At 33.5% G+C, this 17,119-nt stretch overlaps 1 protein-coding gene across 1 annotated transcript; it reads right to left on the bottom strand.

Annotated features, from left to right (window-relative positions):
• Nucleotides 1-1,414: 1,414 nt before the first annotated feature.
• LOC131639531 (uncharacterized) lies at nt 1,415-5,909 on the bottom strand. The gene is made up of 6 exons (XM_058910025.1): nt 5,724-5,909; nt 5,325-5,619; nt 4,303-4,954; nt 3,999-4,198; nt 3,104-3,345; nt 1,415-2,867 (listed from the first exon to the last, which is right to left on the bottom strand). The coding sequence occupies exons 2-6, from the start codon at nt 5,588-5,590 to the stop codon at nt 1,894-1,896; spliced, it is 2,334 nt and encodes a 777-aa protein (XP_058766008.1). The 5' UTR covers nt 5,591-5,619; nt 5,724-5,909; the 3' UTR covers nt 1,415-1,893.
• Nucleotides 5,910-17,119: the final 11,210 nt, after the last annotated feature.

Below are 17,119 nucleotides of genomic sequence, written 5' to 3'. Positions count from 1 at the left end.
GATTGAGAAGAATCAATGGTTATGATGAGGAGTAAGTCTTAATAACTTACTCTTGGAGTAAGAATATCCCTCGTATATATATATATATGTGTGTGTGTGTGTGTGTGTGTGTGTGTGTGTGTGTGTGTGTGTGTGTGTGTGTGTGTGTGTGTGTGTGTGTGTGTGTGTGTGTGTGTGTGTGTGTGTGTGTGTGTGTGTGTGTGTGTGTGTGTGTGTGTGTGTGTGTGTGTGTGTGTGTGTGTGTGTGTGTGTGTGTGTGTGTGTGTGTGTGTGTGTGTGTGTGTGTGTGTGTGTGTGTGTGTGTGTGTGTGTGTGTGTGTGTGTGTGTGTGTGTGTGTGTGTGTGTGTGTGTGTGTGTGTGTGTGTGTGTGTGTGTGTGTGTGTGTGTGTGTGTGTGTGTGTGTGTGTGTGTGTGTGTGTGTGTGTGTGTGTGTGTGTGTGTGTGTGTGTGTGTGTGTGTGTGTGTGTGTGTGTGTGTGTGTGTGTGTGTGTGTGTGTGTGTGTGTGTGTGTGTGTGTGTGTGTGTGTGTGTGTGTGTGTGTGTGTGTGTGTGTGTGTGTGTGTGTGTGTGTGTGTGTGTGTGTGTGTGTGTGTGTGTGTGTGTGTGTGTGTGTGTGTGTGTGTGTGTGTGTGTGTGTGTGTGTGTGTGTGTGTGTGTGTGTGTGTGTGTGTGTGTGTGTGTGTGTGTGTGTGTGTGTGTGTGTGTGTGTGTGTGTGTGTGTGTGTGTGTGTGTGTGTGTGTGTGTGTGTGTGTGTGTGTGTGTGTGTGTGTGTGTGTGTGTGTGTGTGTGTGTGTGTGTGTGTGTGTGTGTGTGTGTGTGTGTGTGTGTGTGTGTGTGTGTGTGTGTGTGTGTGTGTGTGTGTGTGTGTGTGTGTGTGTGTGTGTGTGTGTGTGTGTGTGTGTGTGTGTGTGTGTGTGTGTGTGTCAGAGTCAAATGACACTAAATGTCAAATTTTATATTATTATATAGATCATGTTTATAAAATTTAACATCAGTCAAAAATAATTTGTCATCTCAATGAGATGTATAAAAACTAACGTGTTATAAAACTTCACTAAATAGTTAATTTTGATTGATAAAAAATTATCAGAAATATCATTATATTAAATTTGATATCTCAATGTCATTTGATCTAAAAAGAGATACCATGGTCATTCATGTACATGATAATTTTGCAAGATTTTACTCTATTTATGGTAGGATATGGGACCAAATGTCATATCTAATTGAAAGATCAATCTATAACCACAATATAGCAAATATCTCTAGAATTATATGTTTAATCTCACACCACAATATTAAATATCTCTACACAACATTTTACTTTTTGCTGTACCTGTGCAACAATTAACTAACTTTTTTAATGTCTTAAATTAGTCAAAAGAGTCTTTAATATAAAAAGAATAAGTACATCCCACAGAATGATGCCGTGTATTTACAATGAAATAAGTTACATTTAGCTAATCAGCTCAAAATTCTCACCACTCCATAAAAAAATTGAATACATTTAGATTCTCATGTATCCGTTTGTAACTTTGTAGACAAAAAGAATAAGGGAACATCCCTATTGTTATGAGAAAGTTTGAGTGCTACCAACACAGCTTCATACAGCCTCTTGTAACCTCAACATACCAAAATTATATTTAGAATTAGACATTATAGCGACTGAGGGTTGATATGTTAAAGGAATAAATCCATATTGACACCTAAACTCATCTATATATTTGATCCCAAGCTCACATCCACCTCGATTGTTCCTGCATTTTCAACCATGCCAGCTGCAACTTGCTCAACTGCCATGGTTGTTGAATGAGAGCCCAAGTGGCTATTAGCATCCTCCAATTTGAAAGCACCATTATGAAGCTTTTCACAATGCTTCAGATGCTTCCATTTATGAGGTGGTGTCTACAGGTGGGGGATCCGCATCCATACCATTGTTATCCTTGCAAATATCTTCATTAATCTCATCAAAAACAGCACCATTTTTGGAAGCTGAAATCCCATTTCCTATGGTGAGTAAACTCGTCGTTTTTTTCTCTAGTAATGCATTATTATTTGAAACAGTCTCATCAACATCCATGTTCGCATGACCGATGATATCACTCACTCCACGTGCAGCACCCCGGGATAAAATATCTTTGATGACTTGCCTCTCACAAACTAAGGCTTCATCTTGGGCAGCTGAAGCTACCATAGAGTTCAGCCGATGGATATCAATATCGATTCGCTTCTCATTAGATCCCCCGGCAGCCTGGATACTTTCTTTGTCAAGTAGTGTATTTAACTGCTTCTGAACTGAAACTGCCAACGACACAGCATGATCACGAATTAAAGAATCAAAAGGTGGGCAACGCAGCATGCTCTTTAGCACCTGATGGTACTGCAATAAGCTGATGGATGGTGGAACAGACCCTCGACTTCGGCAGATACTAAAAACTTTCAAGATATGCTCACAAAGGTTGCCATTCATTGCCCAATCACAATCGCAGATGCTCAACATTGAACCAGCATTCCATACAGTATAAGCTTTATCTTGGTCATGCTCATCTTTAACCTTAGCACACCCATCTTCCATTACGACATCTGCATCTGGAATCTTCAGTGCTTTGCGCCATGATGTTAAACCACTCATCCATTCGTCTTTCCAATATCGTGCAAAATCATCTTTATCTGAGCACTCATCAAGCCAATAATAAGAATGGACTTTTGTACCTATCTTGTCAACCAACCAATCAGCACGCTGATAAACACTGATGTCTTTCTCATTCAACAGCCTGATCTTCAGTTGGTTGTGGTAAAATTCCATCGCTGCACAAGACTCTTGGCTAGCAAGAGGAAGAGTTCTAAGGGCATCAACCCATACTCCTACACCAAAAGGAAAGAATAAGTCCAGTGTACATAACATGATGACATTGAATGAACAGAATACTCAGGAAATATCTGGGAAATATTATTATATAGGTTGTGCAACGTACGGGGAGTAGTCACACAAATAGTTAACAAATTAACAAAACAGGCTGGGGGATATACTACTATTTCTCAATTTTATAAGAAAAAGGGTAACATTCTAGTATCTAGAAAGATATTAGCAAGTTACTAACCCATTCTAGGATACCAAGTGGCCTTGAAATAGTCCATAAAATTGGATTCATCAATGAAGTCCTCTACAAAATCTTCAAAGAGTAACATGGTTCCTTGACGACGGAAAATATTATCCATTATCCACCCAAGCCGTTTGGAGATTTTTATTTGCATACCAGTTTCCAAACGCTTAATTATGTTTTTATGCCATAAATGCCGAACTCGCCAGAAGCTTATCAATACTGAGCACTGAAACACGTCCCTGAGAAATTGATTGAATATAAATATTTGTTAAGTAATACATTGCAACACATTGAATTCAACACAAGGTCTCAGTCCCGGATGCCAAATAGATTACTATATTAAAATATGACCAGCCATCAGCATTGTCAAAGAAGCAAACAAGGCAACACTATATCTCATATGGCCAGATCAAGAACAAAACAATATTTTCTATCCAATCTACCCATCTCTTGCACTCAAAAATGTAAAGTTTAGGCACAACTTTGTAATAATTAGCCACAAGGGGATAAATGAAATGGTTGATTTTGGGTATGACGAAAAAGGAGAGCACGAGAAGAAGTCACTAAATAATCTGGGCCAATACGAATCTATATTTAAAATATAGGAAATGCTAACAAGTGCCCCATGAGGACTCTTTAAGTGCTTAAAGTGGCAAGGTTTTTGGGAAATGTGTGTATTCAATAAGTTGAAATTTGAAATAATTGACTTTTCTAAATAATATTTCCTTTATTTGGTATCATTAAAGAGTGCCCCCGGGACACTCGTTAGCATGACCCTTAAAATATTAAGCACGTTCCATTTCAACCAACTCTTTGCATAAAATTGATATTTCATAAACAGGACCCTAATCATTAATAAAATTATATGATTTAATAGATATATTGAACCCACCTGATTGCTAGGATATCATAATGTGGGTCGTCTACTATGAAGCCAGCAGGCTTCCAATTAGGATCTTTTGTGTGAACTCTATTATACAGAGCCCTCATCCATCGATGTGCATCCAAACATGAAAACCTTGGTGTGATTATCCAAGCAACGGGAATAGCCTTCTTCTCTGAGTTGAATACTAGAAGACTATGAACAGGGTACTACATAAAATTTACGAATGCGCTTGATGTTAGTTTCTTTGAAACTCAATGAAAACAGTATATTTCTGGTTATTTAGAATCAAGTGAGAAAATCGCCAACAGACCTTTAATTTATTTGTACCAAATCTTGAATCAGATGCGAGAAGAGCACAGTTCCCAAACTTAATCATTTGTTGCAATTGCCACTCAGTTTGAATGCCCAAAATAAATGGATCAGACTCAGAGAAATCTTCATAGAAGAAAACATTATTCTGGTGGATTCCAACCCACTTGTCGATACTAACTGAATCATCAGCATCTAACTCATAACTAGAACGGCGTATTTCCCTCTCTTGTCTTCGAACATAACGCTGAGACAAAAGGTCATCACGGTTACTTGGACCACCTTGTTTCTCGACTGATTCATTGTGCCTCTGCATAATGGTCTCCACCGACACTCCAACATATAGAAGAGACAAAACCCGCAGTCGGAGATCTTCTGAAATATACGGAGCAAACTCAGCAATTGTTCCAGCAGCCTTTTTATCCTGTGGACCATGGCACGGCACACCCTTTTTATCAACATGCTTATCATCGTTATATATAATCAAAGCAACCGAAGGTTCAGCTATAAGACGTTTCACAATAAAGTGACAAGTGCAACCACGTTTGGTATTTGGTCGACCAGCATTTTTCTTCTTTGGAACATACGTACTACGACTTGGTCTAACAATTCCACCTTTTCTATGGTCATCCGGACCAAAGGAACACCAATACCTACATAAAGATGGAATAAACATCTAAACTTGAACGAAATACAAAATGTATATTTAGTTTCACAATTTGAGCACTTAGAATTGATTCTGGATATGTAAAATTGATTTTGAAATGTTTGGTTACTCTTAAGTAGAATTGATTCTGCTATCCAGAACTAATTCTACTTGAACCTAGGATTTATAGCTTTTGAGTTTAAACGTGATTCTTATACTGAAACTTCCTATTCAACTCACTTTTGCAATTTATACATAAATCACTTGAACTCAACTCACTTAAAGTCATAATCAATTTCATAATCAATTCACACCGAATCAATTTCTTCACCGCATAATCAAACAATATCAATCAAATAAGAGAGTATACAACTTACAAAATATACTCTAGTATGCCATCAACCTTTTGCTTGAAAGACGGAGGGCGACGCCGTCTAGCTTCAACATGAAATCTTGTAGGACATTCTTTATTATTAGATTCACCTCTAACAAAATCAGCAACCCTAGCAAACGGGATTATAGCAACTCTATCTAATTTATCATGCCAGCCTTCCACTTTGGACCAAACTAGGTCATCGGAAGAAATTTCCAAGGAGGGAGGGTTTTGAACGGGAAGAGATAGGATTGCGTCCCATCTCGCCATTATCGATGAACGCTAAATGGAAGTTTTGCCTGTGTGAGATGGTTAAATATTCTGATTAACGTTCATTGTTCAATCTAAGAGACAATATTGTGAAGAAAATAGTGGATCTTGAAAGAGTAATGGTAGTAACTACCTGTGTAGTGATGTGGCGGCGATTGGGAGCGGAAAGTAGCGGATTGCGGCGGAGGGGCAAAAGGGGGCTGGGAGGGGAATCAATGTTGCTTCTTTGCTTCATTCATTTGAAAAAACAAACAAAATGAAAATATGAAGAAAAAAATTTTTCACCAGGGATTTTTTCCTTTCTGACTCAAGTGAAAACTTTTTCATTTTTACAAGAACTCTTTCGTAAATAAATGTACCTATTTATATAAGAAAATTTAAAAATCGATAGAAAATTATCAATTTCCGGGGAAGTTAAAATGGATCGTCCTTTTAATTTAAAAAAAATGAATCGTCTTGTATTTTTAATACAAGAAAATTTACCTACAATTTTTTAAATATGGATTATTCTATTTGTTAATAAAAATATGATAAATGTATATTAACATTATTTAAGAAGTGAATATAGAAGAAAATTGTATATATATAAATGGAAATTATACACACGTTATATTTTCATTAAAAAACTAGTAACAAATATATTTATTTTAAAACAAAAATAAAATTTGAATCAAAATTTTTAAATCATAAATACTATCTTTCGTATATAAAAATATTTATATCAATAATAGATTTTTTCCCCGTATACAAATATTATTTATGTTTAGGTATCATTTAAAAAAATATCTGGATCAATAATAAATTTTTGTATATAAAAATATTTAAATTAATAATAGATTTTTTTTCCATATACCATTTTTTAATCAAAATTTTTTGGATCACAAATATCATTTTTCATATATAAAAATATTTAGATCATTAATAGATTTTTCCCATATACAAATATTATTTATGTTTAGGTATCGTTACATAAAAATGTTTATGTCAATAATAGATTTTTTCCCGCATATCTTTTTTGAATAAAATTTTTTTGGATCATAAATACCATTTTTCGTATATAAAAATATTTAGATCGATAATAGATTTTGTCTCGTATACAAATATTATTTTGGTTTAAGTATCATTTACAAAAATATCAGAATCAATAGAATTTAATACTAATAATATTTGATTATAAATAATAGTAGTATGTTACAATTGAATAAGTAATACACTTTTTTTCCCATATATATATATATATATATATATATATATATATATATATATATATATATATATATATATATATATATATATATATATATATCCTATTTACATTGATAACATATATTTGTGAAATGACATCAATAACAAATAATTTTTCTAATATTTAATTGGGCGAACATTATTTTAATTGTATAAACTTCATTAATGACATATATTAATATAATAATATTTTGAATCATATAAATTAAAGTTAATGATAAGTGGCACACATTTTTGAATTTTATCCAATAACACTAGGGGTGGCAAAACGGGCCGCCCGTTCCGCCCACGCCCGTCCTGCGTTATGCTGGCCAAAAAATGAGCTGCCAAGCCTGCCAAGTGAAATTGACATAAAAATCATGTCCGCCCCACCAAGATGCAGGGCTTATAAATAAGGCCGGAGGGAGTAAACTATCTAAATAAGGTACATACATATCATAAAAATTAATACATTTTGGGGATTTTAAACCTATAATACTTCGCATCCATATTTTTACTTTAATTGAAAGGATGATGCCTTCCAAATTGCAAGTTTTCTCTTTGAAGATTACGTTATTTCTTATTGTATACAAACTACAACAAGCTGCCAACCACGCCACGCCTTCCTTTCCTTTTTTGACTTTTCATTTACCTGATGTCTATACTTTAAAAAGCCTTCCCAAATTGATTGGCATGCCTTTGGATCAATGCTTGTCCAAGTTTTCACATCATGCCAAACTTTCCTGCTAAAAAAGCACAAGGAAACAGAACATGACTCAAAGTTTCCTCTTCTTGGCAGTAGAAAACACAATTAACATTATTAATAATAGTATGATCTTGAAACATCCCTTTTCGAGCCTACTGAACCTTGCTAGGAAGTCTGTCTTGAATTACTTTCCAACTAAAAAGCTTCACATTTTGTGGAACTTTTGTCTTCCATACAACATTGAGAGCAATAATTACTCCTTCTTCGAACCAACTTCCTTGGACAACTATGATTGATGTTTTAGCATCCTTATACAAATATTTGACAGCAAATATTTTATCTTGTTCTTTCTTCCATTCAAAGAAGTCAGACATATCATGAATTAGATCTTCATTTAATAAATGGCTTATCAATTCTTCCCTCTGTTGAATCAACTCAGGTAATAGATCTTATTTCCAATCAAGCTATCAAGTCCAATCATTTCCAATCTTTTCCCCCATTTCTTCTATGGATCCATCTTGGCTTGTGGATAATTGAAAAAGGTCAAGAAAAGCAGAAGTTAAGGATTAATCTCCCAACCAATTAGCTCTCCAGAAACTAAACAACATCATTGACTTTAAAGCCCTGAAAAATCCCCTTAATCCAAAACTTTCTTGATCAATCTTTGTTAAGCCGTATGCTATTATTGAAAACATAAATGGTGATAATGGATCACCCTAACTTAGCCCACACTCCACATTGAACTCTTTGGAGGGGATGCCATTTACTAACCTTGAGAATAAACAAACCTCCATCCAAACCCTCCATTTTAAACCAAAATCTAACCTTCTAAGTAATTCTCTTAGATAGTTACAATTCACCCTATCATATATCTTATCAAAGTCTACTTTCAAAATTGGGCATTCTTTTTTCTCCCTTTTAGCTAGGTCAATCAATTCATTCAAAACTAGGAATCCATCTTAAACTTGTCTACCAAGTATGAATGTTGATTGATTGTTAGAAATTATTTATCCTTAAACTTGTTTAACCCTAGTAGTTAGTATCTTTGCTATGATTTTGTAAAAACACTCTACCAAACAAATAGGTATGTAGTCATTCAATGATTGAGGGTTCTTAGATTTGGGAATGTGGGTTAAGAAAGAAAAAGATATGGATTTAGGTAATTTGGCACTAAAATGAAATTCATTAATAAAGACCACTAGCACAGGTTCAAAAGTATGCCAATTCCTTTAAAAAAAATTAGAGTTAAACTCATCAGGTCCTGGGCTTTTGTTCCCATTGATGTCCGAAATTACAATCTTGATTTCTTCCCTAGTAAAAGGAACTTCCATATTCAAACTTTAATCATTATCTTTCCAGATGAATGTTTATTTTTTGAGCTGTAAATCATCTACTTTAGCTTTTGTAGCATAGTCTAATTCACATGAGTTAACAATTTCGTTTGAATTCACAGTTTTGTTACCATTAGTTGTTTGGTTGATCTAGAAAGAACAACAAGAATGTCCTCAGTCAAAACGCGGGAAACCTTCTTTAAGGTTCAGAAAACTTTCATTTTAGCTTGCCAACGTTTGAAGTAAGAACACTCAAACTTAAATTGTTTGTCAGAGACAGCGACCGCAAAATTACCTATAACTTCTTCAATAGCCATGGTAGTTTTTCGAACATCTTAAAATTTTTGTTTTAGAATTTTGAAAATAGCCATAGAAGAAGTTACCAGGGTGAGTCGCGGAACAGTTCGCTCTCTTTAAGACGTTTTGCAGCACTTCCCAAAAATATGTCAAGCAATCAAATTACCACGACGCCTCCAGAATAAAATAGCCCGATTTTATATTGTATGATTAATACTTGCAAGATAGATAATTGGTCTAAATTACACTCTCTAACGGTACAAAAACCATTCGAATATGGTATAAATACCACTCGTAGTATCTGATATATCGACTAGTCGTAATAATTTCTCAAACCAAGAAAGATTTCAATAATTCTCTAAAGAGAATTCAATAATGGTCATTTGACCACTCAAAATGACTTCTCAAACAAAGAGAAATTCAAGTAATTCTTTGAAGTAAATCCAAAAAGTATATTTGATGATTTCTCAACTAAAACGAGGAGAAATTAACATTATTCTCTAAAGACAATTCAAGAAAATATTCGAAAAATTCAACGAGTAGAAAGAAAGGGGGAGAATTTGGAGCTTCAATAATTTGAAAGATACTAAGTTATGAGAGTGAGGAAGGAAAAACTTAACAAAAGGAGTTTTTGGTGTGGATAACTCCCAACAACACTTTCTTATTCTTGTATGGTTTGAACATTACACGATCATAACATACATGACGAGAGGAGCCAATGTCTAACCACCAACCATCAAAATCACCAATCATGTTGATTTCAGTGTTCAAAGCAATAAATTGCTCATCAATCAGGTTAACATGTGCATCTGAGGCATCACAAGGTTTAACCATGATCTTACATTTCTTAATCATTTGACCTAGTTTTTCACAATTGAAGAAAGAGAAAACATCGGTGTAATTCCTTTTTGGTGGTGGTTGTTGCTTATCAATTGAAGTAATTTGGGGCCCTTGGAGGGTTTTCATTCTTAATTCGGTTCACAACATTGCGGTCTTGATTCTGTAATCATTTTCCAAATGGCTTCAGAACTTCACCAAATTTCTTTTTATTGTTTGAAATAGACAAGACTTTTTATTTTTTGATCATGTCTCTGAGATTCTTCTTCAACCCGAAGGCGAATAATCAGACTCTCAATTAAAAATTCTTTTGTTTTATGGTGAAGCAAAATTTTCAAAAAACTTTTAAACTAGGGGAAATTTGTAAATAATAAAAGCAATTTGAAATTGTTTATCTAAACACATACCTTTTGTGATGATCATATAACCAATATTTTGAAGTTTGTAACATTGAACCTCCACAGACCTTTCATTTATACTGTCTGATACTTTAGGTAACGGCTAACGACATACTTCTATGTTTCAGCTTCTTCAGTATCATATTTCTTTTCCAGAGCTTATCAAACCTGTTTAGCAGTCTTGCAGTTACTGTAGTAATCATATAGATCGTCGGCGAGACCGTTTAGAATGTGGTTTTTGCAAAGATAATCATTATCTTTCTAGATGGATATTTCTTTTTTGAGTTGTAAATCATCTACTTTAGCTTTTGTAGCAGAGTCCAATTTAGATGAGTTAACAATTCCATTTAAATTCACAGTTTTGTTACCATTAGTTGTTCGGTTGATCCAGAAAGAACAATAGAAATATCATCAGTCACAATGCGGGCAACCTTCTTTAAGGTTAAGAAAATTTTCATTTTAGCTTGCCAATGTTTGATGCGAGAACACTTAAACTCAAATTGTTTGTCAGAGATAACGACCGTAGAATTACCAATAACTTATTCGATAGCCATGGCAGTTTTTTGAACATCTTAAAATTGTTGTTTTTGGATTTTTGAAAATACCCACAAAAGAACTTATCGGGGTGAGTCGCGGAATAGTTCACTCTCTTTAAGATGTTTTGCTGCACTGCCTAAAAATATACAAAGCAGTCTAATTACCAAGATGCCTCCAGGATAAAACAGTCTGGTTCTATATTGTACGATTCCTACTTGTACGGCAGATAATCGGTCTAGAAATACACCCTCAAATGGTGCAAAGACCATTCGAATATAGTATAAATACCACTCGTAGTATCAAGTTTATCAACCAGTAATAATAATTTCTCAAACCAAGAGAAATTCCAATAATTCTCCAAAGAGAATTCAATAATGGTCATTTGACCACTCAAAATAATTTCTTAAACAAAGAAAAATTCAATTAATTTTCTAAAGTGAATCCAAATATTATATCTGATAATTTCTCAACTCAAACGAATATAAATTAACATAATTCTCTAAAGAGAATTCAAAAAAATACTCAGAAAATTCAACGAGTACAAAAAATGGGAAGAAGATGACGCTCCGATAATTCGAAAAACACGGAGTTATGAGAATGGGGAAGGTAAAACTCAATAAAAGGAGTTTTATGAAACAAAGAATGTCTTTATATAATAAAGTGAGTTAGTTAAGATATGTCACCTAAATAATACGAGACTAAGGAATGTTTTCAACTAACAAACAATGTGAGACTTGACTCAAAGAACTTTTTCAAATTCATCTCCCTATATTGAAATATTGACATAATGTTCTAACAATTATGTTAGTAAACTTGATCCTTTTTGTTAAGCTGTCCAATAGCGTTAATTTGTGTGTATGCCGGGATCTAGTTAACAAAATTAGACAAGTTGAGTCACCAAAATCTCAATTAACCCAAAAAAAATAATTAAAAAATGAGTCATTTTTTTCACCTTCATCTTCTTGTCCTCCATCTTCACTTCCATCTTCTTCATAATCCAACAAACATTTAAGCTCTAATAAATCTTAATTTTCTTCTCGTCCATCATCACTTCTTATTTAAAAAGTTTATTAGCGCTTAAATTGTTAGATTGTGAGGATGGAGGAGAAAAAGATGAAGGTGGAGAAAATTACTCATTTTTAATTAATTTTTTTTTGGGTAAAATGAGATTGATAACCTACTCTATCTACTTTCTCCACTGAAGTGTCATGTAAATACAAGTTAACCTTTTTTTTAGCAAATTTTAACATAAAATATTAAATTGTAAAATATTAATTTAACTTATACAATAATATTCAAAGATTAAAAAATAATATTTGTTAGATAAAAAAACTAAAATGAAACTTTAAGTTAATTTAGAGAGCTTCAAGACTAATTAAATTAATAAATATCTCAAACACATCTTCATTTTAAGTTTTTAAATATATTTTGAAATGAATACTTACCAAACAAGTTTTTTTGTTTTGTTTTTTCTTTTAAGAAATTATTTTTGAAAATAGGGTCATTAAGAATTTTTTTCATATTTTCTTTATAAAACAATTTTTAAAATTAAAATCAAAAGGTTTAGGGAGTGGTTGATGATTTGACATGTTGTGGTCATGTAAATCTGGAAATCTCAAAATGATGTAATATTCTCAAGTAAATGTGACAATAATGGATGTGGAATACATGAACATTCTTTTTATTTGGAAATTGTATTTTGATAGATATGTAAGAAACTCCTATGCTTTCTCGACCTGACTCGAGAACTTTATTTTACATATAAATCAATAACAGTTTGAGTGTTTTCGATCTCCTCTCGAAGTGTTCTTGTTGATCCTTATAGTTATTTTACAATAAAAAGGTTTAAAGTCAAATTGTCTAATTTCATTCAATTATGATTGATTCTAACATTCTGCTGACCTTAGTAAAATCACCTGACTTTGTTTGTATCATATATATATATATATATATATATATATATATATTATTCGACCAAGAAAAACTCAACTGATCCAAAAATTTATTGTTGACTGTTGTTGGTTAAAAACTTAAGTTTACACTAACAAACTAAAATTTATTGTTTATTCTTCTTGCCTAAAAACTTAATTTTATAGTGTGGTATCAGAGTCTGTACAGAAAAAAGGGATGCATATGGTATGAATATAATAAAGAGAGTGAGTAAGGGAGAAAATCACTTAAACATGGATACACCTGAACCAAACACTCAACCTATTGCTACTACTTCTTCTTTATCGCTACCAAAACTCTATAAAAGACTAATTCTCATAAAATAGAAAGCCTTATTGAGTACTCTCATGTTCCAGAAGATGCTCTAATTGTCGAAACAATACCTCCTCTATTAAGTTCGTACAACATCTTCAAAAGACAAAGTGTCACTAGATCCATCTGAAATCTTATCTCTACAAATCGCCCTCATATGAAAGAATACGTCCAATCATCTCGACTGGACCAATGCAGCTTAAGAGCTACAAACCAAGAGCAGTACGTAGATCTAGAGATTCTTGAGTATCTCATAAACCACTGGAAGACTGAAGGATATACAACCTTATGTTTTGGGGCTCTCAGACTCATTCTTTCTCTTCATGGAAGTAAGAACCAACTTGTCTTTTGCAAAATAGCTCTACTGGACTCCAGCTACCTCCACTATGAAAATATTGTCATAGGAACTGTTCTAACTACACTTCATGCAGGAAGTGCTGTCCTCACCATCTTCCTAAACTATAACGTGAGTCTTAATGATAATACTTTGTCTACCAGACTGAAAGTACATGTCCAAATCACCGAATCTGACCAAGTTTCAGAAGCCATGTCAGCTACCCTCCATCACCAGATAATATGTCGCTTACAAAATGACTCGATAGATCTTCGTCTCTCATAATGCTCTTCTGATTCTCTATTAATTGTCACCAACCGAGAAGAAGACATACCCTCCATAGTTCAGATTCTAAGAAAGATCAGAAGGGGAGAATTAACTCAGCTAATTCCCCCTCTTTAATCTCTAATATATTTAAAATACACATTACTTATGACATATATTTATATCGTACTTTTTATTTTATATATATTAATGCCAAAATATTGTTTCTGTATGTGAAAATTTATGTAAAAAAATTATAATTAATATCTTATGTTTTTAAAAATATTTGTATGAAATATATGTAAAATACACTTTACTAATAAAAAAAGTTCATAGTTTTTATTTATCAATAATAAAATATGCATTCCATGTACAATTATTTATGAAGAAAAGTTATAATTAATATAAATCGGTGACAGTGTTATAGTTTAATGTAGAGGTGGAGATTATTGCTCCCTAACTCCCAACAATAATGAACCGTTTACTTTTTCGGGTGAACAAGTTACAATATTAAGAAGGTGAATGATCGCAACCTCTCACCGATGGTAATAAATGGAGCACCCCAGCCGGAGAGGTAGTTTGCTCGTGAGAGAAATAAAACCAACCGTTTCTTTCTTTAATCTTGTTTTTGTTAAGTTCATTTGAGGGACATCTCTTTAAGTCCATTGTTAAATACTAGTCTGTGTTAGTGATGATTCTTGGGTACCAAATTGTGTTTGGTTACTCAGTGACCATATACTAAAGGATTTAGTAAGGGAGACTATTAAAAATAGGGTCATGCTAACATGTGCCCTTAGGGCACATGTTAAGAGTTAAATGTAGAAATTTTTATTTAAAAATTGTGCATTGTTTTCATAAACTTTTCATAATTAATGTGTTTATTACGTTTTCCAATATAAATTTACTATATTTAGGTTTCTTAACATGTGCCCCAAGGGCACATGTTAGCTTTATCCTTAAAAATAAACGACCTTAAGAGCAATAAATTTATTATGATGGGTCAACTAACTTTATTGTTCACATGACCCAAAGATCCGAGGTTCATGAATCAACATTTCGGGATTGTGAAGATGTGATTTTTAATTTCTGAGTGCATCTTTATAGGGTGAAAAACACTTATGAAAACTTCAAATTGTTCTTCAAAGATGTATTTTTGAACAAACCACAACAAATTTAAAAAAAAATTAGTTTGGATATGCATATCTGAAAACACCCAGAGACATTTCGGATATACATATGGTGCTCATATCCCTGATCTTTCTCGCGGGCATTATCTCAACATGGCACTCGATCGGCCAGCCAATAACATCCCTAGAGTCCAATCTCAATGAGTGTAGCATCGAGTATCAACCGGCTTCAGTCAGGAATCCAAAGCCAGCCATCTCGCTACTTCCTATAGGCCAAAGTCAAGTTCAACTAGGGTTCTAAGGGCAAATTAGTGCTTAATGACACCACGCGGCAGCCAAATGTCTCATCGATCACTTTCAAGGGCCATCAGGACAAACCAAAGCGTCACACTAACGGTGGCCACCAGATCAACCATATCGATACATGTCGTACAGTCCCCTTGGTCTATTGCCACATACATAAGGTACACTAGATCCTGGTGTAGGATCTTTCACACAACAGAATACCCAAAACAGCCTTTAAAGATAAAGCAATCAAATCAAACAAGTGAAAACAATTAAATGAATCATAAACTTTAAGGTAACCCCTCTTTTTATTCGAAAGCATTCCCAGCAGAGTCGCCAGTTCTGTAATACGGTGGGAGAACTGACTTTTTGAAATGTTGCGGATAGCAAGAGTCGCCACTGACTTTTATTTTATCCAATTTATAGAAAGGCTAAAAGAACAGAAAAAAACCTTTTTAAAAGACTTTGAGTTTGGGGGGTAAGTTATACAAAGGGAAGGTGTAAGCACCCTTTGTATTCATGGTTATCCACGGGCTCTTAATTGCTTAGCTCACTTTTGTTTTCAAAAATGTTTGAAATGTGGGAAAAAAAAATTTTGTTCAAGGACTTTAGCTTGTAAATAAGCGTAGCCTTTTTTGAAAGTATTTGAAAAGAGAGTGTGAAAAAGATTTTGAATTTAGAGCAAGCAATTAGTAGCAACTACCCTAAGTTTTGAAATTGTTCTTTTAGACTTTAATGGGAAAGGGCTATCCATACCATAAAGAGGGCAGGTAGTCCTTTCATTGGATTTAAAAAGGGTCATCGAAATTATCGTTCGCCACAAGACTGTCCCTGCCATGAAGAGGGCAAGTAGTCTTAGGGAAGGATATAATAGTCATTTTAGGCAACATGCGAGAATACCTTAGCAATGGGACAATCATCTTATTTCCGAGGCAACATCGAGGGAAAAAAATCTTATGATGATTTCAATGAATTAAGGCAGCATTTGCTTTAGGTATCCTCGGAATCGAGGGACTTGACTATTTTAGAATCGTAATTAAAAGGCAACAGGCAGCATAAGAAGGGTTACCCTAAAGGTGTGTGTGTGTGGCACAATCATGTGGTTAAGTTCAGATATTTATCTTGTAAATAAGTGGTCTAATTCATTTTAACAAGGCTTGCACTCCCTAGGATTACTAACCACACAGTTAAAAATAAAAAACAAAGACAGAATTAAAAGTTCCTACGCTATTACAATAAACACATGTAAGGCAGAAAAATAAAGGCAATAAAGTAAAGGCGGAAATTAAAAACCTAAATCTATTACAATAAACACCTGCAGATATTACAAGGCTTTGGTGCAGTTACAATATAGAGGAAGAGTTGAGCGCGAAAATAAAAGCAAGATAAAATTGAAAGGAGAGCGAAAAGACAACAAAAAGGTTTTTTGAAAACAAGGCTAACGAACCTAAAATTAAATTAATTAGCCTAAAAATAATTATTAGCCCAAAAATAAATTAATTAGCCTAAAATAATTATTAGGCTAAAAATAATTATTAGCCTAAAAATAAATTAATTAGCCTAAAAATAATTATTAGCCTAAAAATAATTATTAGCCAAAAAATAAAGAATGTGATAAAATCCTAACCCTAATTCATGAAAATGGACAACATTTACCTATTATATATATTTTAGGATTAATGGTTAAAAAAAGAGATTTTACCAGAGTTTTCAAGGGCAATGAAGCAAACAAATAAGTGTAAGGAAGAATTGACACCTGCTCCCCTTTGGCCAAATGAGTACTTGTAAAAATAAGATAATAATAAGAATAAAAATATTAGTAATAGTAATAATAATAACACAAGAAAAGAATTGGGTTTAGAAAATTAAATTATGGACAAAATTACAAATAACCTTGATTTGGCCAAATACCAAAAGGTTTTTGGCC

The sequence above is a fragment of the Vicia villosa genome, linkage group LG1, assembly GCF_029867415.1.
Source record: "Vicia villosa cultivar HV-30 ecotype Madison, WI linkage group LG1, Vvil1.0, whole genome shotgun sequence".
Classification (NCBI taxonomy): domain Eukaryota; kingdom Viridiplantae; phylum Streptophyta; class Magnoliopsida; order Fabales; family Fabaceae; genus Vicia; species Vicia villosa.
Note: the sequence above shows the minus strand (reverse complement) of the source record. Positions and strands in the feature narration are given on the sequence as shown.